Here is a 24,762-nt window from a genome sequence, read left to right as displayed (position 1 = left end):
ATTCTATTTGCTATGGCTGTAAATAAGTTGAGCTGAATCGAATTTTGGGATGTTTAAATTTGTTTGATAAGGTAATCAAGTCGAATCAAGCTAGCCGAACTTAAAATGAGCCAAGTTTTTGAAATGAGTATTCAAACTTAACTTGGTTTATTTTTTATGAGTTTGAGCTTGTTTGAAGCTTGGCTTGAGCTTAGTTCATTTAGATGTCATCAAACTCTCAATTTAAACATTAAGCTTGGTTCGAACTTTGCTTGAGTTTGATTCGTTTAGATATTATTCAGTTCTCAATTCAAAATTGTTTGATTATTTGAAACTTTTAGTTGTTTGATTGATTATTGAACTTAATAATTTAAATGTATTTATTTATTTTATTTTATTATTTATTTAACATATTGAAAAGAGTTTTATTAATGAATATGATTCGTGAATATTGTTCATGAACATTGTTCACAAACATTATTCATGAACGTTGTTCACGAATATTATTCATGAACGTTAATATTTATTTAATTAATTTTATATATATTAAACGAATATAAATAAGTGAATATCAAATTTATCCACGTTTAATTCATTTACAATCTTATTATTTACTTCGATCTATATAATCACAGTACAATCAGTTCCAACAATCTCCCTATAAAATCCTTCCATCTGTCCTTTGTTTTCCTCCATCTCGTCGACGAATTGTTGAGATGAGAGCCATGGCAGCGGCAAGACTGTTTAAACTTAGCCCTCAGCGTCTCCTCGTCCTCTCCTCTTTGCTCTTGGCTTTGGGTTCCTTCTTGGACCTGAGATGCAGAGCGCAGACACAGAGACTGGTAGAGTCTGAAGGTAAATCACCGCACTGCCTTCACTCTGATTTCTTCCTCTGCTTCTTTTTAGTTTCTCGTTCAAGGATTCAGTCGAGGTTTTTTTTTTTTTCAGATCTTAGTCTTGTTCGTCTCCTTCGGTTTGATCAGTATGTTTTTGATGAGTGTTATGGCCCATGGGTTCTCTTGTTAATGTCCGGAGTCTTAAAGATAAAGACTCCTTTTCTTCTATTGCATATTTCTCTTCTTTTCTGACATTTTGGGATTCTAATGCTTTCCCTAATCTTTTAACTCAAAAAAAAAGATGATGGATTCGTAGAATTTTTTTGTTTTGTTTTGTTTTGGTGTGTCTTTCTTTGATTACACTTCGAATTTTTTAGCATAGTTCAGAAATATGTTGGTATTTTCAGATCTTTTAAGATAAAAAAAATCACTTGAACTTACCTCAATTAAAGTAAGGAATATTGATAGTGGCGTCAACATCTGGTGTCTCCCAAAGAGTCAATTAAGGAATCACGTTACTCGGAGATGTCTGCACGGCTCTTACATTAATTAAAATATAAAGGAGGTCACAAATCACAGAAATAACTTTTGAATGATCGAAATTAGGGGTGATGATTAGAGTCACTGTTAATCTTGTAATAAATATCTTATCATCATTTGACTTGCTAAAAAAATTATATAAAATAGTATAAAAATACATATGTTTATAAAAATACTTTTATGGGGTGTGAGATCAGCTTAAACTTCTTTCAGCTTATATTGTGTCACCGTTGAGACTTTACCTTTATAAATGATTTTTGAGATATGTTTTATGTGGTAGTGTTTAATATTGTTAGCTCTATCTCAAACTTCGTCAGAAGAATAGATAAGCGCCAATCAATTATTTGATTTAGTGGTTGTTTAGGAATGAATTCATCTTTTTCAATTAAATAGTTGACTTGGTCATATATCAAATGCTGGACGGATTAAAAGTTGATTAGGTTTCAAAATCGGAGGCCATCATGATCTCAAATCTAGTTGAGTCCACACTCAGAAAATTTTGACTCCACTAAGTAAGTGCTATTGCTGTTCTTATCTTTCATACTAATCTTGTGTCATAGTCAACTAAGCAATTTCAACTGATTGTAAATGTCCCTTTTTATAAATTTCCAAAGGTTAAGTGTTGTCCCATCAGAATGCTTAGCTTTATGTATCTTTGGCCATTGGCATTTCACTAGGAATAGTGCCAAGTAATTAGTGGTCTCTCTATTAGTTATGCACGCTTATCAAATTGGCTTATATTAATATACATTCTACTGTGACCTAATGGTGGACTAGTGTGTAGTGCCAATCTCTCATCTATTTTTAAATTTTAAATCTACTTCAAACTCTGTCAATTATCTGCCAATTTTGTGAGATTTAAATTAGCAAGGCATGGTTCTCAAGTGTTAAATGCTCTATATAACGTGTATGCTTGGAACAATTGCGGATCATTTAATTTACAGTTGAAGTTCTACAAACAATTGGCTCAAAGTTGAACTGGAACTTCGGTATGGACCCTTGCAGAGGGGCTCCAGTACAGCAAGACCCAGATAACGAGAATTACTTCATCAACAGTGTCACTTGTGGTTTGTGTGACAACATAACCAATACTTGTCATGTCACTTCCATGTGAGCAACCTGTTATTTCTTGTCACTTTTACTTGCTTTATATCTATCGAGATAAAAACTATCATATCCAGCATGGGAATTCATGATTAAGGGATGCTTGTTTCCATGCTATCTTAATCACAATTAAGAGGATCGAATGGAATTGTTGGAACGTGATGATATGTGAATAACGAGATTTCTTGATTTAGCTGTTCTTAATACTTCTGAGCACCTTTTTGCATTAAATATCAACATTTGTGAAGGGTGTTGATTACTAATTTGAGTTAACTAAGAGCATGACACTGTAGAATAAGTAGATTATAGACTATAGGGCATGAGAGACTAAATATTTTTTGAAAAGATGAATTTTCAAAAATATTATTTTTGAGAATCTCGCAGCTTTTTCTAATAAATTCCTCAGGATTTCTCTAGGAGAAATATTGCGGGACCCTAGTTTAATTAGTATGTTCAATAAAATCAGTGAAGAACTTGGCATGGATTTGCATTTTTTACATAGAATTTCACTAATTCTGACTTCATTTAATTGAATCTTAGATGGAAACCGAATTACTTCTAAAAGATGAATCTTATAACCTTATTTTCAAAGTACAAGTTGCATTGATAAGTGGTATAGTAATTCATTTATCTCAACACATGTAGTGTAAAAAGTTCATGATTTCAAATTGAGGATATTTTCTAATAACTATATTTTAGGATTAATGGTCAGCTAATCAACTTTAACAAAGACAACAAAAGCTTAGGAAAATTTTGCTTCCATTTCTTTTGCAGCCAGCTGAAGGAGCAGAATTTGATTGGAGAGCTGCCGGCTGAGTTTGCCGACCTTACTTATTTAGATACGCTGTGAGTCACTGAAGTGATTAACTACTGAATGCCTTGTTTTTGGTGAATGATAAATTTTAGCCAATAACTCACTTGTGTCTAGCAGAGATCTGACAAGAAACTATCTGAATGGAACTATCCCAGCTAAATGGGGAACTCTTCGCCTCACCACTCTGTAATTTATATACTTTTGCACACTTCTTCCATTTCTTTTTTTTGATATGCACAAGGGTTCTTTTGTAACAAAAGAGTTGCAGGTCTCTTTTGGGAAATCGAATATCTGGGAGCATCCCCAAAGAGCTGGGAAATATTACGACACTCAGATCGCTGTACATACCTTTGTCCTGCGCCATAGTTTTCTTTTCTTCTATAATAGTTTATGGTACTAATTAAATAAACATATATTACTTGCTATAGGATATTAGAAGCAAACTCTCTAGAAGGCTCAATTCCTGAAGCCCTTGGCCAGCTCAGGAATTTGACTCGCTTGTAAGATGGATACATGCATTATTTGTCACTAGGTTTGATATATCTATATCTATATCTATATCTATATATATAATTTGATTCCTGCTTTTGTGTCCGTTGCAGATGTCTTTCATCAAATAATCTGACAGGGGAATTACCTGAATCACTTGGCAATCTCCTTGAGTTAGAGGACTTGTATGTTACGTCTCTTGTATCTTATGGATAAAGAAGTACTTTTTTCTGCTCAGAAATATTAAATATTAGCTGAGTAAATAAAGCATTGAACATTCATCTACAAACTTAACAGCATACTTGTGCAACAAGATTTCTTCGTTAGCATTCATAAATAAAAGCCTAGCAAGCTACACATTCATCTAAAAACTTAATAAGTTAATGTGTAGATTTTTGTTATTAGTATTTATCCTTATTGATTAAAACAAATTACCATGATAAAAATGAAGTAATCCTCATTATTCCTGCAGTGTAAATGATGGAAGTAAAGGTTTATGATTTATCTCCACAAGTTAAGCTGCGTAAAGAAGTTTACGTAAAGTGTCAAACACATAACATGTTTGCTTGAGCCAATGAAATTTGACAGTCTAATTATACTGCATGCTTAAGCTTTTTGCTTCTCATTTCCCAGTAGAATAGATGGCAACCCAATTTCTGGCAGAATACCAAGTTTCATTGGTGACTGGACAAAACTTGTTCACGTGTAAGTTGTCAGTCACTGCTATTCTAGACCAAATGCTAATCATTAATAAATTTCGTTATGAACAAGTTGGATACTTGAACCATGTGCACCAGTGACATGCAAGGGACGACATCTATGGAAGGTCCGTTTCCTGATAGCTTCTCCAGACTGGAATCGATAACTGAGCTGTAAGAGCAATTAGTTAGTATGCCAGTCCGCTTGAAGTGGTTCTAAGACATATTTGAAAATTTATTTGCTGCAAATCCAGGAGGTTGACTGACTGGAAAGGCGGAGATGGACAATTTCCTCCACTGCAGAATATGACTCAAATGAGGAAATTGTAAGTAAGCCGCAGAATATCATCAGTGAAGTAGCTTCTCTCTCTGTGTATTTTGGTATGCATATACATATCTTTGCTTTATTGACTGTTATTTTATATAGGATTCTTAGGAACCTGTCAATTTCTGGTGAAATTCCTGATTATATAAGAAGGATGACAAACCTAAAAGTTTTGTAAGCTTTTCTGTCATTGGAAGCTCCACCATTTTTATTAGCAAGTTCAATAAACAACATGATGTTAATCTTGCTTTTACTTGCCAATTTAATTCCTCAGAGATTTAAGTTTTAACAACTTGACCGGGCAAATTCCAGTTAGCTTTAGTGCACTACCAAATTTACGATATATGTAAGTGTAGAAGTTATAGATAGTATTTGTTGCTGAGTTGCAACTCTGCATCTGTAATGATATTACAGATCTCACATTCATTTAATATGTTTAGGTTCCTGACCAATAATAAGCTCAGTGGAAGCATTCCATCATGGATTTTGAGAAGTAACAATAATTTGTATGTCTTTTCTCAGTTTCTAATCCATCTGAGTATCTGACTAGAAGAACTATCTTTTGTATGACAAACATCAAGCTTATAAGGTCATCTATTTCAGGGATCTTTCTTATAATTTTTTTAATGGTTCTACACCAGCATTCTGCCAGCAACATAAAGTGTAAGATTTAATAATTATCTATTGAACTGTTTATAGTTCTTTAACTTGCACCACTAAGAATTTAACTTTTTGCATGCAGGAATTTAGTTTCAAGTTTTTCGTCTACAAATGAGAACTTGTAAGCTTTAGATACTTTCTTCTTGTTCTTTCCTCATAGGTTGAGAAGGTTAAGGTTAGTGTATAGATAAACAAAAAGAAACTCATTATATATGCCAGATGTGATTGTGTCTTCAGACATATGACTTAATTGCTAAATTTCCTTTATGGGACATAATATTAATTCTTACCTTTTGCCCTTGGACGAGATCATAGATGTTATATTTAGCACTTTAGCTTGTTAGACAAAGCAAGAATCCCATAGAGATGATAGAAACACAACAACAATTCAGTGGTTGAGAAACTTTGATATTGGAACCTCTGATGTTGGTGATGTACTTCAAAAGAAAACATTAATTAAATTGTTTATACTTTTCTTAGCTTCACCTCTACTTAAATATTTTTTTTTGTATATACTCAAGTTTGCATAGATGTAGGGGTGAGCATCTACAACTTTAATCCATTTAACCAAACCAAACCAAACCAAACTGATCCAATCCAAAAATTTGATTAATTGTTTTGGTTTTGGATTGTAAGCTAGGTATATTTATCTATTTTTAACTCCGCCCATGATGACCAGTCATGGCCGGTCCCAAGCCCGGATAAAGGAGGAGGGTTGCGTTAGGTTGCCAGCCAGCGTCAAACTATGGCAAAATTTCATGAATGAATCCATTAAACTATTGTGCTAATGCTAGGTTGTTCCCCGGAAGGAACGCGTTGCAGGGTCCGACTGTAACGTCTCGGCAAGGACCGCTACATCTCCAGAACTCGGGTGTAGTGATAAATATGCAAGAGTTCGCGTTACAGGGTCCGACTGTAACGTCTCAGCAAGGACCGCTACATCTCCATGAGAACTTGGGTGTAGTGTTAAATAGGCAAGAGTTCTCACACCATAGGTTAGATAAGAACAAATATGATAGGAAAACTAATAATCTAAGATTTGGAACATGGAATATAGGAACTCTCACTGGTAAATCAATGGAGGTAGTAGATATGATGATTAGGAGAAAAATTAATATTTTATGTGTACAAGAGACAAAATGGACAGGTGAGAAGGCAAAGATGATAGAGAACTCGGGTTTTAAGTTATGGTACACTGGAAAAAGTAAAACAAGAAATGGAGTGGGTATTATTGTAGATAGTTTGTTAAAGGATGAAGTTGTAGGAGTAGTTAGAAAAGGGGATAGAATTATAGCCCTTAAGATAATAGTGGCGAAAGAAACTATGAACATAATTAGCGTATATGCACCACAAGTAGGATTAGATGAAGCTACCAAATTAAGGTTTTGGGAGGACTTAGATGAAATATTACAAAATATTCCACCAAATGAAAGGATTTTAATAGGAGGTGATCTAAATGGCCATGTCGGAGTGAAAAATGAGGAATATGAGAGAGTACATGGGAGTTATGGGTTTGGAACGAGAAATGAGAAAACTATATTAGATTTTGGGATAGCATATGACCTTATATTAGCTAATACGTTTTTTAAGAAAAGAGAAGAACACTTAGTCACATTCAAAAGTGGGAATAATAAATCGCAAATTGACTTTCTTATGGTTAGGAAGAAGGATAGAAAGATTTGTAAAGATTGCAAAGTCATCCCTGGAGAAACCTTAACTACCCAACATAAGGTAGTAGTGTTGGATATACGCCTCAAACGTAGTATCAATAGAAAGAAAATATATACAATTCCTAGAATTAAGTGGTGGAAGTTAAAGGATGGAAAACAAAATATATTTAAGGAAAAGGTAGAAGTACAAGCATTAGGTAAAATATACGATGACTCTAATACAACATGGGATAAGATGGTATCAAAGTTGAAAATAATAACTAAGAGTATACTCAGTGAGTCAAAGGGACATGCACCACTAAGTAAAGAATCTTGGTGGTGGAATGAGAAAGTACAAGAGAAAGTGAAGGAAAAACGAATAGCTTATAAGGAATTATATATTTGTAAGAACGAGGAAAACTAAAAAAATATACAATAGCCAAGAAAGAAGCTAAGAAAGTAGTGAGTGAAGCAAAAAATGAAACTTTTGAAGTTATATCAAAAATTGGATACAAAAGAAGGGAAAAGAGATATTTATAGAATAGCTAAAGCGAGAGAAATGAAAACAAGAGATCTTAGCCAAATAAAATGTATTAAAGATGAATGTAATAGGGTATTAGTAAATGATGAAGAAATAAAGAGCGGTGGAAGAGGTATTTTCATCAACTTTTAATGAAGGTTTAGAGACCAACTTAACTTAGGTAATTTAATTAGGTCAAATGAGCATCGAAATTTTAATTTTATCGTAGAATTCAAACTGTAAAACAAGCTTTAAATGAGATGACAAAAGCCGTTGGACAGATGATATTCGATAGAGGTATGGAAGTGCTTAGAAACAAGGTATTGAATGGCTTACAAAATTATTTAACATGATATTGAAAAGAAAAACGATCAATGGAGGATAAGACTCTAGTTCCTTATATAAGAATAAGGGAGACGACAAAATTGTAAAACTATAGGGTATTAAACTAATGAGTCATATCATGAAACTTGGAAAAAGTAATAGAAAAAAATTAAGGAAGGAGACCATAGTGATAAAATCAATTTGGGTTCATAATTGGAAGGTTGACAATAAGATCTATACATCTTCTTAGGCAATTAATTAAAAAATATCGAGAATAAAAGCAAGATCTACATATTATATTCATTGACTTAGAAAAGATCGTATGATAGAGTCCCAAGAGAAATTACATGGAGAATTTTATAAAAGAGAAGTGTTAGTGTATCATATGTTGAACTAATTAAAGATATGTATGAGGATGTAACGACTAGAGTGAACACTTCAGGTAGATTAACTGAAATATTTCCAATAAATATAGGATTATATCAAGGATCAGCTCTAAGTCCCTATCTATTTTTACATTAATTATGGACGAACTCATTAGACACATTCAAGACATAGTACCATGGTGCATATTATTTGCAGTAAGACACGTGAAGGAGTAAATGCTAAGCTAGAATCTCGGGAAACAAAGGAAAGGTTTTAAGCTTAGTAGATTAAAGACTAATATATGGAATTTAAGTTTAGCAATATTAAAGTAATGAAACAATTGTTAAGATAGGAGAGGACGAGTTGCTCGAACCGAGAAATTTAAATATTTAGGATCATTTTTACAAAATGATGGAGGATCGAGAGAGATGTCTTACATAGAATATGGATGGGTGAAATGGAGGAGCGTCGAGTGTTTTATGTAAAGTACCTCTTAAACTTAAAGGTAAGTTCTATAAAAAAGCGGTGAGACCTGCGAAGATGAGAGTTCAGAGATGAGGATGTTAAGGTGGATGTGGACAAAATAAGAAATGAGAGCGTTAGAGAGAAAGTAGGAGTTGCATCTATCGAGGAAAAACCGGAGACACGTTAAGATGGTCAGACATGTACTTAGACGACCAATAAATGCTCCGTTAGGCGATGTGAAACTATGATAAACATGCATATAAAACGAGGAAGAGGAAGACCAAAAAAGACTTGGTTAGCAACAATAAAACAAGATAAAATTTATTTAAATATAGATGATGATATAATAGGAGATAGAGCTCAATGGCGTAAAAGGATTCATACAGCCGACCCCACTTAGTGGGAAAAGGCTTGGTTGTTGTTGTTGTTGTTGTTGGTTTAGGTTTGAACCTACACAAACCATTAAACCGTACTGAATTGTTAAGGTTATTAACTTGTTATATACATGAGCACATATGTATGCATGTGCAGGTATATGTAGTGAAGTTAGTTTATTAAGTATGTATTTTATCTTACTGTCTTTTGTGTTCATTACAAAAACATAAACTTTAAGCTACAATACCTTAGTTCTTATTTGAACAAAAACTTTGCTTAGAAAGTACTCTTATTTTATCTTTAATTGATATATCTTAAATTTACAATTTTATCAAATTAAATCAAACCAAAATTAAATTGATAATTACAATTCAGCTTCAAATACAACTAAATGGTTTTAGTTTGGATTTTTAACTGAAATATTTTAGTTTGGTTTGAAACCAAATTGTACCTGCCCTAGTTGTGATAAATTCTGTATGGCTGCATAGAAAAAGGATAAAGTAGTTTGCTCTTCATAAAGAGTTAATATTGGGATAAATTATACCATACATTTCGTGAGTAATTATTAATAAACTCATAAAATACAAGTGCCCTCTATGTGATGCTACATTGGCTGGTCCCTAGATCCATATGTATGTTATCCAGAATCCCCTCTTTTTTTTGTGTTGTTGTCTTGAATTGTACTTTGCTCCAAAAGAACACATAATTTGCAGAATTTAAGCTTGCACATCTTGATGCCCTTCAACAAATCTCTCTTGTGAAATTCTCGCACCCCACATTCACCCATATGCCCTAGCCGCATATGCCACAAGATTGTATTGTCTGATTCAGACTCCATTGAGGTGACTTCACCTACAATTGTAGTTCTTACCAACTTGTCGACGTTCCTTACTAACTTCTGTCCTTTCATTACCTTTAGAGCTCCCTTGCTGACTTTTATCTCCCCGCTCACTGATTTGTAACTACGACTAATACCATCCAGTGTGCCTAGTGAGATCAAGTTTTTTCCTTAGCTCTGGTATATGTTTGACATCGCATAGAGTTCTGTTCACACCATCAAACATTTTGATTCCGACGTTCCCTATGTCGATAATTCTACATGACGCATCGTTTTCCATCAACACTGAATCATAATTCACTGCCCTGTAGATGTCAAACCACTCCTTGTTTAGAGACATGTGATATGAACATGCAAAGTCTAAGATCCATGCATTCGTTAGCTGCTTCGAACTCGACATAACTGATAACACATCTCCATCACCACTCTGAATTTTCTTCTTCAACTATATTTGCAAGCTTCACTGAATTATATTTGTTCTCTGCAACATGTTTCTTTATCTCGAGGCAATCTCTTTATATGACCTTTTTCTCCACACTTATAGCAAGTGATCACCTTCTTCCTTCTTGACTTAGAACGAGCCCGATCCATGTCGAGATTTGCTCCTAGTATGCTCTTAGTTGCTATTTACCACAAGTCCTTCTCCCTAATAAATTTCATTGCTTGTTTTCTTCTTCTGGTGAAAACATAGCAACGTACCTGTGATCTCTTTAATTTAAGAGTTTCCTTAACTCACATCAAAGTAGTAACCAAATTCTCGTACGTAGGAGATGAAGGTAGAGAATTCAACAATATCAGTGTCTTGTCTTCGTCCTCGATCTTTACATCAACTCTCTTTAAATTGCTCATGTTCTGGTTGAATAAGTTGATGCGTTGGCTTAAATCAGTTCCCTCTCTCCTCTTCAGTTCGTATAACTTTTGCTTGAGATACAATTTGTTTGTTAATAACTGTGACATGTATCGACTTTCCAACTTTTGTCAAACTGTCATTGGTGACTCATCGTCCATGATATGGTACATCACATCATCCGTAAAACAAAGCCTGATTGTTGCGCCTTTGCCTGAAGTTCTTCCTAATCCTATCTCTCCATGCTTTCTGTTTTTTTTCTCCTAGCGCCTTTACCATGCCTTGTTGTACCAACAAGTCCTTAACTCGTCTCTGCCATAATCTGAAGTTCCTGGTTCAGTCAAACTTCACCATATCAAACTTGGCAGAAGACGTCCCCAACATGTTGAAGAAATCCGCCAAAAATTTGCTCTGATATTAATTGTTGCGCAAAGAGGGGGCAACACCTCTCAACCTCTAACGCAGAAGAAGAGAGGAAGAGATCGTGCGGAGCAACGAGACAGACGCATAAGAAAGAGCAAACACGAGGAAGAAGAAGAAGAAGAGGGAGAAGAGTTACTGTGATTCAACGGCGTACCTACTCTACAAAACGGCCAAAACTTTATTAGAATTATCTTTACACAAAAGAATCTACACCATAATGATGATACTTCCAATAGATTCACAATGATCCCTATAAATAGTGTCCAAACCCCAACACGCCAAAACAAACCCGAAAAATCGTAATAGAATTCTGTTATAAGAAACTTTAACAAAATTGTTACGAAAAACTATAACAGAATTTTTCCATTGTTTTTTTTTCTTTTTATTCGTGACGTCTCTCGCATTGGCTTTTACTCAGATATGAGTCACCCGTCAACAGAAAGACGTGTTATAGTGTTCTAATGCAAATGTGGAGTGAAGAGGTGGTATGGAGTCAGCGGGGAGGTTACTCGCCGTATTAAACTAGTGGCCCTACTTTGGCATATCTCATAGTACCAACAAATTTTCTCTTGATAATTATTCCATTTTCACGTCACAAGGCTAGACACTGAAACCCAATCTATCTCATTTCTTCTATAAACCACTCCATGGTATACACTATTCAGGGCGACAAGCTAGTAGTAGGGAAATTTCTTAGCTGCTCCTTTCATGGTACTTAGCTGGCCTTGGCAACTGAGAATTACATGGTAAGCACTATTTTTCTGCAAGTCTGTAGCTGCCATAATCTGTTATTTTATCTTCACAGACTGATGTCTTATGTATCTTTAGTTGTGAGAGTTGAGAAAGTTTATACTAAGAAGACTTTACTCCTTTGAAGATTAGATTGACATAGTCAAAGTATCTTTTCAAACTCATTGCCAACTTCAATCCAATGCCCTGCATCATCAAAGTCTCTTATATGCTGCATTAATGTTGCATGCCATTCATAATCATCTAATGTCCTATCAGTTTTATTTTTTATTTGTGGGATTTTCATATTTTGTTTAAAAAACTAGACACTGATTTTTCATGCTCTTTCCCAAGAAATAATAATAATAAGAGATAATAAACATACATCTTATACAAGAGTTTATACAAGAGTTTTGTCCCACATAAAGTATTATGTACTTGTGTGCTTTATTGAAATCATCTACCTATAGGTGTAGTGGTTCTCTTTTCATCAAAATAATTCTACCTCATCCCTCTCAACATGTTGATTTTTGTTTTTTGTTTTGTTTTGTTTTTTTTATTTATTTTTTGAACTTTATGAACCGCAAAAGATCTGACCCTACTTAGCACAAATATTTAATGGCATTTTACTTTTCCAAAAATTATCATATTTTACTTCTAAGTACCTCTATGTTCTCAATAAAACATGCAGTATCTTAGCCAAAGAGATTGTTTGACAAAAGTAGGTTAGAAATGTCTAACCTTCACCAGTAAAAAACATGGTTTGGATTCAAGAATTTGATGAAAAACTTAAATGAAGGGGTCAAACTGATTAACTGAGGGGAAAACAACTAGAATAATATAGGCTAAGTGCGAACAATTTAATGCAATTGTGTAATCTGATTGGGGAATCTCACACCAAACGTTTCTGCTTTGTATGGTTTTGCAGGGGACCTTCATGCTTAAGGAAGAATCTCCCTTGTTCAGGGAAATCAAGAAGTAGGTTTAGAAGCTTTTAAAGGATTGCCACAAAATTGAGATATATTTCAAGGCAATAGAGTAAGTGATAAATATTGGCTTTCATCTCACATGATTCTGTCTCTCATCGTTTTGCAGATTGTGAGTTGTTCATTAATTGTGGTGGTAGTAAAGTGGTTGTCGATGGGCATGAGTACCAACAAGATTTACATGACACTGATGATTATTCTATCTATCGTGAGAGCCAAACTGGAGCATGGGCATGCAGCAGTACTGGAATCTTTCTAGGAAATGAGAACCTACAAAATTTTATTGCACGGAATTCATCAATCCTTAATATGAGCAATCCAGAATTGTACATGACAGCTCGACTTAGTCCTCTTTCCCTGAAATACTATGGTCTATGCCTACAGAAAGGAAATTACACAGTGAGTCTCCATTTTGCTGAGATTGTGCTCACTGATGACCAAACATATGCTAGTACAGGAAGACGTTTGTTTGATGTATCAATCCAGGTGCTTGATTGGTTTATAGTTCATTCTTGGTGTTGTTTTTTTCCAAAAGATAATTACATTCGTAATACTTTAATAGTCATATTCTTTGAAAAATTTTTTTTGTGCTAATTCATCTATTAACCAGATAATACTCTAAACGAATGCAGGGTCAAAAATTTCTGCAGGATTTCAACATTGCAAAAGAAGCTAATGGAACTGGCAAGGTGCTTATCAAAAACTTCACTACTTGGGTTGATGACACACTTGAAATTCACTTTCAGTGGCGTGGCAAGGGAACAAATTCCATCCCTTGGAGGAGTGTATATGGACCTCTTATCTCAGCCATTTCTATCACTCCGAGTGAGTCCTTTTGAAATGGCTTTTCGTTTTCCATTTATATCTTGCTTGATAATAATAAATTATGTTGCTTCTTGTAGATTTTGAGGCTGATTGCAAGCATAAAAGCAAGCTATCTGTTGGGATTATTGTGGCCATTGTTATAACATCTTGTTTTGTACTTATTCTTGCCTTGAACATCATTTGGTTTTGTTTCATCAGGAAAGATCCTCGAGACAATGGTAAGCTATAGTTTTCAAGTTCTATAAGCATGTCCCAAATTTAAGACTATGCATTAGAAGGAAATGTAGTTCATGGGTCTCTTTGCTTAGTTAAACACTAACAATCATGCAGAACTCAAAGGCCTTGAGTTGCAAACTGGATACCTCTCTCTGAAACAGATTAAAGCTGCTACTAGAAATTTTGATCCTGAAAATAAGATAGGCGAAGGTGGGTTCGGTCCAGTGTACAAGGTATAAATGCATTTGCAAATTGTATTATTTTTATTAATCTAAATTGTGACAAATGCATTGTTTTCTCTTGTTGTATTTCAACTTTAAATTATTTGCAATATCATGCTTAGTGGTTATTTTTAATTATGACTGTCTCAGGGTGTCCTGTCAGATGGTTCCATAATAGCTGTCAAGCAACTTTCTTCCAAATCTAGGCAAGGGAACCGTGAATTTATCAATGAAATAGGAATGATATCAGCTTTACAACATCCAAATCTAGTGAAGCTCTATGGTTGTTGTATAGAAGGAAATCAATTGTTGCTTATCTACGAATACATGGAGAATAATTCTCTTGCTCGTGCTTTATTTGGTATGTGCTTATCTAGTTGCATAAATAGATTGTTGGAAATGTGCTCTTGGTTCTATCTCTAACATTTATTTCATAAATCATTTTCAAAAGATACAAGGCTAAACTTGGGTTCAATAGGTCCATCGAAATATTGTCTCAATCTAGAATGGCAAACAAGACGCAATATTTGCATAGGGATAGCGAGAGGATTGTCATATCTTCACGAGGAGTCGAGGCTGAAGATTGTTCACCGAGACATCAAGGCGACAAATATTCTACTAGATAAAGACCTCAATGCTAAAATTTCGGACTTTGGTTTGGCTAGACTTGATGAAGAAGAAAACAGTCATATCAGCACAAGAATAGCAGGGACAGTGTGAGTTGTATTATTGATTTATTCTTAGTATTATTTTTCTTAAAATGCATATTTGAAGAACTAATCCAACATTTATGTAACTAGCATCCTGTCCAATTGTAAGACGAAATATCCAATGGATTCAATTAAATTAAGAAAATACGCATATCATATGTTGATAATAGAACTTAATGACATAAGGTCCTCATAGCCAATAGCCATAACCATGATTTGTTTTCACATTGAAAGAGTTACATTTTTGAAATGAAGGCATCATATTGAGTTGTTATTGTTCTGAATTGGCAAAAGCATATGTGCAATGAAACCTGATGTAAACTTTGTAACTTGCAGAGGTTATATGGCTCCAGAGTATGCAATGAGAGGTTACTTAACAGACAAAGCAGATGTATATAGTTTTGGGGTGGTGACACTAGAAATTGTCAGCGGAATAAGCAATACTAATTACACACCCAAGGAGGAATTTGTTTATCTTCTTGATTGGGTAAGGAAGTTTTTTTTCTTCTTTTCATTGATGTGATAATTTTTTCTGATAGATCACTATTTCCTAATCATAACTAAATTTGCTATGTAGAGCGAGTTTGGTTAGAAAAATCATCTTAGAACATTTTTGGTGTTTTAGAAAATAGATTTCAAAAGTTGAAAACAGAATAAAACAAATATTTAGAAATAGTTCCCAACATGGAATAAAATTATGTAAGTTAAAGGGTAATCAGAAAGATTAGTGATGGAGACAAGCGGTAAACTCCATTAAAAGTATATAAGCGCAGAAATAAAGATTCTAAAATTCCACTATTAATTTGGCATGTCTTGGAAGATGATAAACCTACTTGGGAAATGATATAAAATTCATCAATTAAAGTCAGTACTAAATAACTAGCAATTCCAATATGTTTTAATTTCCCATGCTTGGAAAATTATAGCATATTTATGAGTCTTTTAAGTTTCCTATGTGTCTTTACGAGTCCTTTGTGTTTTCAATGGGTCCTATCAGCGTATGAAATACCGTTTCGTGCCGCCCGGCACGGGCGGTTTTTACCGTTCCGCCGGGCGGCCGAAACCGGCACGGGAGGCGTCCCCGTCTCGGCAGCGCCGGAGGAGACGCGGGACGCCTCCGGTGGCGTCCCGCGACGCCTTCGGCGACGCCTAAGGCGTCGCCGAAAGCTTCCGGCGACCCTGCCGGCGTCGGCGGATGCTTCCGGCGACCCTTCCGGCGCCGCCGGAGGCGTCCGGCGACGCTTCCGGCGCCGCCGGACACCGCCCGCGGGATCGCCCGCTATGATCGCGGGCGATCTCGCGTACGCCGCGATTTTTTTTTCTTTTTTTAATATTTATTTATTTTATTTAATTAATTAAATTAAACAATTCTTAAGGAGGATATGGGATATTTCGAAGAGACTTTATAAACCCTAATTAAATTATCCTAATAAAATATATAAAAATATATTTAAAATTAAAATAAATTTTATTAATTAATATTCTGAAAAAAATAATGTTGTAAATTTAATTTAAAAATTTTAAAAAATATAATAATTTTTATTTATATTCTAATATTTTCTTTATTATTTTAAATTTCATTTAAATTTTAAAAAAATATTTAAAAATTCTATTTTTTAAAAAGAATTCTAATAAATTATATTTATATTCTGATATTTGTTTTAAAAATTTTTTACTTGATATTTTTTTGCTATTTAAAATATATATTATTTAATTAATAATTAATTAAATGAATAAATAGTTAATTTATATAATTATTATTAATATAAAGTAATATCTTGTATTAATTTATATACTTATTATTATTATTATTATTATAATAGATACTTCCATTTTAATTTAAATTATTGATATATCAATTCTATTTAAATAAAACTATTTTTAATTATTTTTTCTAATAATATTAAATTATTCAATAATTGAGAACTTATAATAAATCAATATACAACTTATTTTTATATACACCATAAACATATTTATCTTATAATTACTATAGATAAATAAAAAAATACCGAAACTGTATCGGCACAGTACGATACGATACTGAAACCGTATCGTTCCGGTCTGAGATCGAAACCTCAGCACGGGTCGAAATTTTAAACCTTGGGTCCTATTAGTATTTATGTTGCTTGAGTTCTTTGTGAGTCCTAGTATAAATGTGTGTACTTTTGTAATGTTGGGATATGAAATAGATATCAATATTTTGGAGTTCTCTTAGGTTGTGTGATACAATCCCCCTATGGTGTGATGTCTAGGAACGCTTAGTTGTGATACCTTAGTTTCTACATTCCTTATCACTTTATTCCAAATTTCTACTCCCCAAACTCCCTATACTCAATCTTCTCTTGTGCTACATCATATTTGGTATTAGAGCTTTAATATGTCTACAAGATCCGTGAGGAGCTTTAGAGGAAAGTTGATCAATAATCAACGTGATGAGATACTTATTCCCATGATGGAGCAACTTAATGGCATGTAAATGGTGTTGAAACCATGATTTCTCAATCTAAAGGTGATCAACTCCAAGGAAAGCGAGGAGAAACATCTCAAGCAAACAACTTGATTCAAGAAGGATTCCAATAGCAGCAATCTTTTTTGAATGGGCTAGAGGATTTCTTGAGGCAGAGAATAATTACTAAGATGCTGCTGGAGATATCACAAGAATGTTCGAATTGAGATGCTAGATTTCGAAGGAAAACTGAACCCCACTTTATTTGTTGATTGGCTTGCAATAATAGAAGAATATTTTGATTGGTACATGTCAGATGATTGAAGAGTAAGATTTGTTTAAATGAAGTTCGTGAGTTTGGCAAAGATATGGTGGACTGGTGTGGAAGCAGACATAAGGAGATATGGGCAACCACCAATTAACTCATGGCAGGAGATGAAAGCCAAGCTACGAGAGAAGTATTTGCCTATAAATTACTATGACAAATTATGTGATCAGTTTATTAATTTAAAGCAGAATCACTTGTTTGTGGTTGAGTATATGCAAAAGTTCAATGAGTTAAAAGACAAGGACCCAAATTGTTGAAGATCCTAGACAAACTCTTGCAAGGTTTAAAGCTGGATTAAGGTCTGAAATAAGAAGGGAATTATTAAGACAACCACTTTACATCCTCGAACAAGCTTTCCAAGTTGCCTTGTATATGGAGGAGTATCTGAGTTATTCATTTTGTGAGAAGCCTGGAGTTTCAACGATGGACAAAAGAATTCATGAAACCAACTAGCAAGAAAGAGGTGAATTCATCAACTCATTTAATAAGCAAAATGACTCTAAATTGCCTTTGAAATTAGCCGAGTCAAAGAACAAGGGCCGTTTATGTTTCAAATGCCAGCAACCGGGTCATATGACTTATAATTGACCTAAAAAGAATCTACATATTGGGATAGAGCATGAAGATGATGTTGAAAATCAAAAAGTAGAAGGAAAAGAAAATTCTTTTAATTATGGAGTTTATATTGAAGATGATTTGGAAGAAGATGACGACACTTCTTTGGCAAGTGTTGTTAGGTGTATTCTTACTACAAAAGTAGAAGGTGAAGATTGGTGAATGACATCTATTTTTTAGATGTTGGTTCGTTGTGGGAATCAAGCATATAAGGTTATCATTGATGGAGGAAGTTGTACAAATGTTGTCTCGGTATCTATGGTAGAGCGCCTCAAGCTTCCTACGCAGCCACATCCCCAGCCATACAAGGTCAGATGGATCGATAACATAAATATTCCGATAAGACAACGTTGTCTTATTCTCTTTCTTGTGAAAATTGTAATGACTCTATTTGGTGCGATTTATTCCTACGAAAGTAACTCATACTTCTTGAGAGACCTTGCCTACACGATTGAGATGTGCATCATTACGGCAAGGAGAACACATACACTTTCATGTTCAATAACAAGAAAGTATTATTGAAATGATGCAATACAAGCAAGAGCAGTCAAAGAATGCTAGTAACAGTGGAAAATCTCCACGTTCTGATAAAGAAAAATTTTCAACAGGAGAGTAGAAAAAGTTCTACTATATATGTTCTTATAATCAAAGAAGTATTTGCTCCTGAAGTTTTTTTATTTCCTCTGGAAATCACTATGCTATTAAATGACTTTTTGATGTGGCTTTAGAAGAATTACCTAGTGAGCTTTAACCAATACGTAAAATTCAGCATGCTATCGATTTTGTGTCAGGTTCACAACTACTCAATCTACCAGCCTATCGAACGAATCCAAGTGATCATGCAGAATTAAAGAAGCAAGTGGAAGGATTATTGTCCAAGGGTTTCATTCGGGAAAGTTTAAGCCCATGTGCTATCCTGCATTGTTAACATCAAAAAAAAAAAAAAAAAGATGGTACTTGGCGCATGTGCATGAACAGTCGTGGATCAATAAGATCACTATCAAATATCGATTCCCAATTCCTTGCCTTGATGATATGCTGAATATGTTGGTTATTGTTATATTCTTTCAAAAATTGATTTGAAAAGTAGGTATTATCAAATACGCATAAGGCCAGAAGATAAATGGAAAACATCTTTCAAGAATAAAGATGACCTTTATGAATGGCTTGTCATGCCTTTTGGTTTTCAAATGCTCCTAGCACATTTATGCACTTTATGAATTAGGTACTACAACCATTTATCGAAAAATTTCTTGTTTATATGGATGATATCTTAATTTTCAGCAAGAATAAAAATCATTATCTTATCTAGGGCTGTAAACAAGCCGAGCCAAGCTGAGCTTTAGGGTGTTCAAGCTTGTTTGATAAGGTAGTCGAGCCGAGCCGAGCTTAAAATGAACCAAGCTTTTGAAATAAGTATTCAAGCTTGGCTTGGTTTATTTTTTATAAGCTTGAACTTGGTCATTTAGATGTTATCAAGCTCTCAATTCAAGCTTGGCTTGAGCTTGGTTTCAGCTTGGTTTGTTTAGATGTTATCAACCTCTCAATTCAAGCTTGTTTGATTGTTTGAAACTTTTAATTGTTTGATTGATTATTGAGCTTGATAATTTAAATTTATTTATTTTATTTTATTTTATCATTTAGCATATTGAAAAGAGTTTTATTAATAAATACGGTTCGTGAACATTGTTCACGAACGTTGTTCACGAACATTATTTACGAACATTGTTCACAAACGTTAACGAGCTGAACACATATATGTTTAAGTTGTTGGATCGTGTAATTCGATAGAAGGGGGTGAATATCGATTGAAAAATCGTAGAGTAAGCGGAAAAAAACGAAAACAAAACAATGTTAACACGAACCTTTTTGCTTGGTTCGGAGTCTTGGTCGACTCCTACTCCAAGGCCCGCACTCGTTGAGTGCTTTCGTTGGGCAATCCACTAGCAATTCGAATAATTGTTTTACAATTGAAAGTACAGTTGCTTTAAAAAAAATACCGACAACCAAAAAGAAATAAGAGCGAGGCACATTGTCGGAGGAGCTTTCGCAGTGTCACAGGAGCGTAGCACGACAGAGCAAACATTGGAAGATCTTGATGTTCGTTGTTCTTTGCTCCAGGGTGCATCCTCCTTATATAGGAGGCTCGGGGCGCCCGGATCCCTTTCAGGCGCTTGGAGTGTGACGTATCTCGTCCAACCAGAGCGCTCCACGTTGCGACGTGCGTTGGGGATAAATTTTGCACTCCGGGCGCCCGGATCCCTTCCGGGCACTCGGACCACTTTTTCTCCAGGAAGTCCTCCTGCAAGAAATGGTTAGTTCGAAACAAAATGCAATTTATATTACCCTGCAAAACAAAGTGTTAGCACAGTTATAATTATCAAGCTGAGTATTAATTAGATTCCGTCTCCTCGAGATCGGAATCTAGTCACGATCTCAACTTAGATTTCCGAAATGGATCTAAGTTGGATCGACGCCTAATGTTCCCTTCCCGAGAACGCGTCCTTACAGTCACTCCCTAACTTACCTTAACTTACCTGCTAGACGTCCGGTCAACCCTTCGACTCGTCTGGACTTTGTGTCAGACGTCCGGTCAGCCCTTCGACCCGTCTGGACTTCGTGCCAGACGTTCGGTCAGCCCTTCGACCCGTCTGGAGTCTGGACTTCGTGCCAGCTATCAGGTCAGCCCGTCGATCTAGCTGGACTTCGTGTCAGCTATCAGGTCAGCCCCTCGACCTAGCTGGACTTCGTGCTAGACGTTAGGTCAGCCCGTCGACCCGTCTGGGTTTCTCCTTCATACTTGGTCAAAGTGTTAGATCAATATGAAACTAACTTAGCCTAGCCTACTTTGTCATTCATCAAAACTTGAGTTAGACCGTTAGTGCTAACCACACCAACATAAGCTTGTTTGTTTAATTAATCCTATGTATATTGAACGAACATAAACAAGTTCTTACTAAGCTGAACACCAAACTTGTTCACGAACGCTTGGTTCATTTACAGCCCTAATCTTATCCATTTGCAACAAGTCATGAGGATTCTTCGTAGAGATAAGCTTTATATAAATTTAAAGAAATGTTCCTTTATAACTTTGTGGTATTCTTGGGGTTGATGGTTTCATCTAGAGGATTAGAGGCAAATCCTGATAAGGTAAAAGTCATCTAAGAATGACCATTGCCTAGGACACTACAATAAATCAGAAGTTTTCAGGGCCTAACAACATTTTATAGGCATTACATCAAAAATTTTAGCACTATTATGGCCCCTATAACTAATTGCATGAAGAAAGACTCATTTGTTTGAACCAACACAACTTTACAAGCTTTTCAAGAAAAAAAAGATTGGTTGAAGCACCTTTTCTTTGACTACCAAAATTTTCAAATAAGGTATTTGCAGTGGCTTGTGATGCATCTAATGTTGGGATCAGAAGCATACTAAGTCGAGAAGGGCATCCTTTTGTATATTTTAGTGAGACATTGAATGAGGTGAAACAACGATATTCCACTGTTGACAAGGAATTTTATGTCGTAGTTCGCCTTCATGGGTTAGCATTAACAATTGTTTATGATCGAGATGTGAAGTTCACAAGCTACTTCCTGCTAACCTGAAGGAAATTAATGAATACAAGGTTGAAGTTTTCTTCTTCTTTTCACTCTCAAACAGATGGTGAGACAGATGTAGTCAATAGACGTTTGGGTGATTTACTTCATTGCCTGGTTGGAGATCATGTTACCACATGGGTTCAAATTCTTCCTATGGCTGAGTTTGCATATAATATAGTTCGATGAATATATCTACTGGACGCAGCCCATGCGAAATTGTTACAGGTATGCTTCCAGAAAGCCAATTGATTTGATTCCTTCACCGAGGCAAGACCAAGTGTTGAAGCTGAACCTTTTAGCAAACATATACAAGATATACATGATGATGTCAAGCAAAAACTTACTCTACGCAATGAAAGATATAAAACACATGCTGAATTGAAAAGGAAGCTTGTTGAATACCAAGAAGGTGATATGGCTATGGTTCGTATAAGGCCAGAACAATATCCAAGAGGGGTTTATAAGAAACTTCATTCAAGGAATACTGGACCCTATAAAGTTTTAAAGAAAATAAGCTCTAATGCTTATGTCCTTGAGCTACCGACAGATATGGGTATTATCAATGTCTTCAACATTGAGGATCTCACTTTTATATTCTGGATATGAAGATCTGATGTAATTGATCATCAGATTGTGTCTAAAAAGGGAAATTGTTATCAAAAGTATCTTATCAAATGGAAAGTACTACCCCTTTCTGAATGAGTTCAAATCTCTTGTCCCCAATATCACCTGTCCCCGTGTCCCACTCGTCGTCCTAGTCCACCATCGGTGGTTTCCGGCCACCACCCCGATCAATACTATAACCCTTAGGGAAGGTGAATCCAAAGGGGTCGCCATCGGTACAATCGGTGCCGAAATCCGACCGGATCTGAGAGGTCGATATGAGCCCCTGCTTAGATCCTACCGGATTCTTGCGTCGATCGTGCCGATGGCGACCCCTTTGGGTTCACCTTCCCTAAGGGTTATAGTGTTGATCGGGGTGGTGGCCGGAAACCGCCGATGGTGGGCTAGGACGATGAGTGAGACACGGGGACAGGTGATATTTGGGAGAGGAGATTTGAACTCTTTCTGAATGCATATGAATTACTGATGATAAATTCCAACAGCTGAATAGAGATTTTTATGAAAGATTCCACGCTTTAGATTTGCCAATGATGAGTTTTTCTCACTCGGGAAGAGTTGATGGAGACAAGTGGCAAACTCCATTAAAGGTCTATAAGCATAGAAATAAAAAAATCTAAAACTCCACAATTAATTTGGTATGTCTTGGAAGATGATAAATCTAATTAGGAAATGGTATAAAGCTCATCAATTCCTAAGGGTTAAAGTCAAAAAAGTCAGCATTAAATGTCCAACAATTCCAATATGCTTTAATTTCCCACGCTTGAAAAATTGTAGCATATTTATGAGTCTTTTAAGTTTAGTGAGTCTTTAAATTTTTATGTGTCTTTATGAGTCCTTTATGTTTTCAATGAGTCCTATTAGTATTTTATGTTGCTTGAGTTCTTTGTGATTCCTAGTATAAATGTGTGTACTTATGTAATGTCGGGATAAGAAATAGATATTTTGAGAGTTCTCTTAGGTTGTGTGATACAATCCCCATATGGTGTGATGCCTAGGAATCCTTAGGTGTGATACCTGAGTTTCTATATTCCTGACCACTTTACTCCATATTTCTACTCCCCAAACGGCCCAACACTCCATCTTCTCTTGTGCTACATCAATTAGTTTGAACCAACTATTTAGGAATATATAGACTGATTTAGTGTTCACACCCTGTACAAATATTTTATTTCTTCCAATTTTTGGACCGACATGCTCGTAGTTTGCACTGGTCAATTAGGCATCTAATTAATCATGATTGCAGGAGGTATCAAGCAATGTGCAAGTCAATGCAGTTATGCAGATCTTGCATCCTTTTTAACTTTTCCCTCTTTTGAGGAAATCATTTCTATGCAGCGTTTCTCATTTTCATTTCCATTAAACTTGTGCTTCTTTTCATCTAAATTGTTTGATACATGTGTACAAATTCTAACTGGAATCTTCTCATTTCTTTTTCAAAATAGAGGGGGGAAAATCTACTAAACAATAGACTGTTCTGTTATTGAATCTTACTGGATCTCAAAATCTATTCCATTGTACAGGCGTGTGATTTGCAAGAGCAGGGAAATTTGCTTGAATTAGTTGACCAAAGCCTTGGCTCCAACTACTCAAAGGAGGAAGCACTGCAAATGCTGGAACTGTCTCTTGTTTGCACCAACCCCTCCCCAACGCTCAGGCCTGCAATGTCATCTGTGATAAGCATGCTTGAAGGCAAGATGCCGGTGAAGGTCATGCCGGCAAATCAAGCAGCTTCTACAGTTGACAACATGAGGTTCAAAGCTTTGGAGATGGTCTCCCATGACAGCCAAACACAGAGCTCCCTGCCCATCGATTGATTCCTCTATCTCAGCATCAAGTGGCAAGAACTCACGGGCAAAAACAAGCCACCCTCTGCATAACTACACAGCTTAGCGCGAAGAAATGTTGCTTTCATCAGGATCACGTTCAAACACTCATGTGAATGCTTATAAAGAAATGTGTTATTTTTTATCCTGAGGAATAATCACAATCATTTAAGTAAATTCAGCCTTAGAAACTGCAACTATAAAACTCAGTAAAACCTGTTCACTGTTTAGATTCCTACTTAAGTTTTTTATAGTATCATTTCATTTCTCAGTATTAATACAGAAGTGTCTGGTTTTGTTTGATTTTTAAAAAGTATTTTTAAAAAATAATCTATTATTTGGGTGAAATATTATTTCCCTAAATTATCAGATAATTGGAATC

The 24,762-nt window shown here is 35.2% G+C and overlaps 1 protein-coding gene across 6 annotated transcripts; it reads left to right on the top strand.

Moving 5' to 3' along the window:
* The first annotated feature begins 649 nt into the window (after nt 1-649).
* On the top strand, nt 650-24,658 carry LOC122011857 (probable LRR receptor-like serine/threonine-protein kinase At1g53440). Of its 6 annotated transcripts, none has more exons than XR_006120050.1 (25): nt 650-834; nt 2,300-2,465; nt 3,234-3,305; nt 3,391-3,459; nt 3,542-3,613; nt 3,702-3,773; nt 3,876-3,947; nt 4,396-4,467; nt 4,560-4,634; nt 4,715-4,786; nt 4,888-4,959; nt 5,060-5,131; nt 5,226-5,291; nt 5,389-5,448; nt 5,528-5,566; nt 12,910-12,959; nt 13,077-13,453; nt 13,600-13,792; nt 13,870-14,010; nt 14,123-14,241; nt 14,380-14,590; nt 14,681-14,945; nt 15,276-15,426; nt 21,995-22,158; nt 24,078-24,144. XR_006120050.1 is itself a non-coding variant. In XM_042568262.1 (25 exons), the coding sequence occupies exons 1-25, from the start codon at nt 696-698 to the stop codon at nt 24,369-24,371; spliced, it is 2,964 nt and encodes a 987-aa protein (XP_042424196.1). In that variant the 5' UTR covers nt 652-695; the 3' UTR covers nt 24,372-24,658. The 6 variants fall into 6 exon arrangements, 5 of the variants coding, with proteins under 5 accessions (XP_042424197.1, XP_042424198.1, XP_042424196.1 ...); XM_042568262.1 differs by lacking the exon at nt 21,995-22,158 and adding an exon at nt 928-961 and having other exon boundaries at nt 652-834; nt 2,361-2,465; nt 24,078-24,658; XM_042568263.1 differs by lacking the exons at nt 21,995-22,158; nt 24,078-24,144 and adding an exon at nt 19,123-19,271.
* The last annotated feature ends 104 nt before the right edge of the window (nt 24,659-24,762 follow it).

This window comes from Zingiber officinale, chromosome 8A (assembly GCF_018446385.1).
Source record: "Zingiber officinale cultivar Zhangliang chromosome 8A, Zo_v1.1, whole genome shotgun sequence".
NCBI classification, from domain to species: Eukaryota; Viridiplantae; Streptophyta; class Magnoliopsida; order Zingiberales; family Zingiberaceae; genus Zingiber; species Zingiber officinale.
This window is presented reverse-complemented; position numbering and strand designations above follow the sequence as displayed.

What these genes read in the sequence shown, in the direction of transcription:
- LOC122011857 (XM_042568260.1), top strand. Translation starts at nt 696, where the DNA reads ATGAGAGCCATGGCAGCGGCAAGACTGTTTAAACTTAGCCCTCAGCGT. An exon ending in TTGTTCAGGGAAATCAAGAA is followed by an intron (nt 12,960 to 13,076) that starts GTAGGTTTAGAA and finishes ATCGTTTTGCAG; the next exon opens with ATTGTGAGTTGTTCATTAAT. An exon ending in TGTTTGATGTATCAATCCAG is followed by an intron (nt 13,454 to 13,599) that starts GTGCTTGATTGG and finishes AAACGAATGCAG; the next exon opens with GGTCAAAAATTTCTGCAGGA.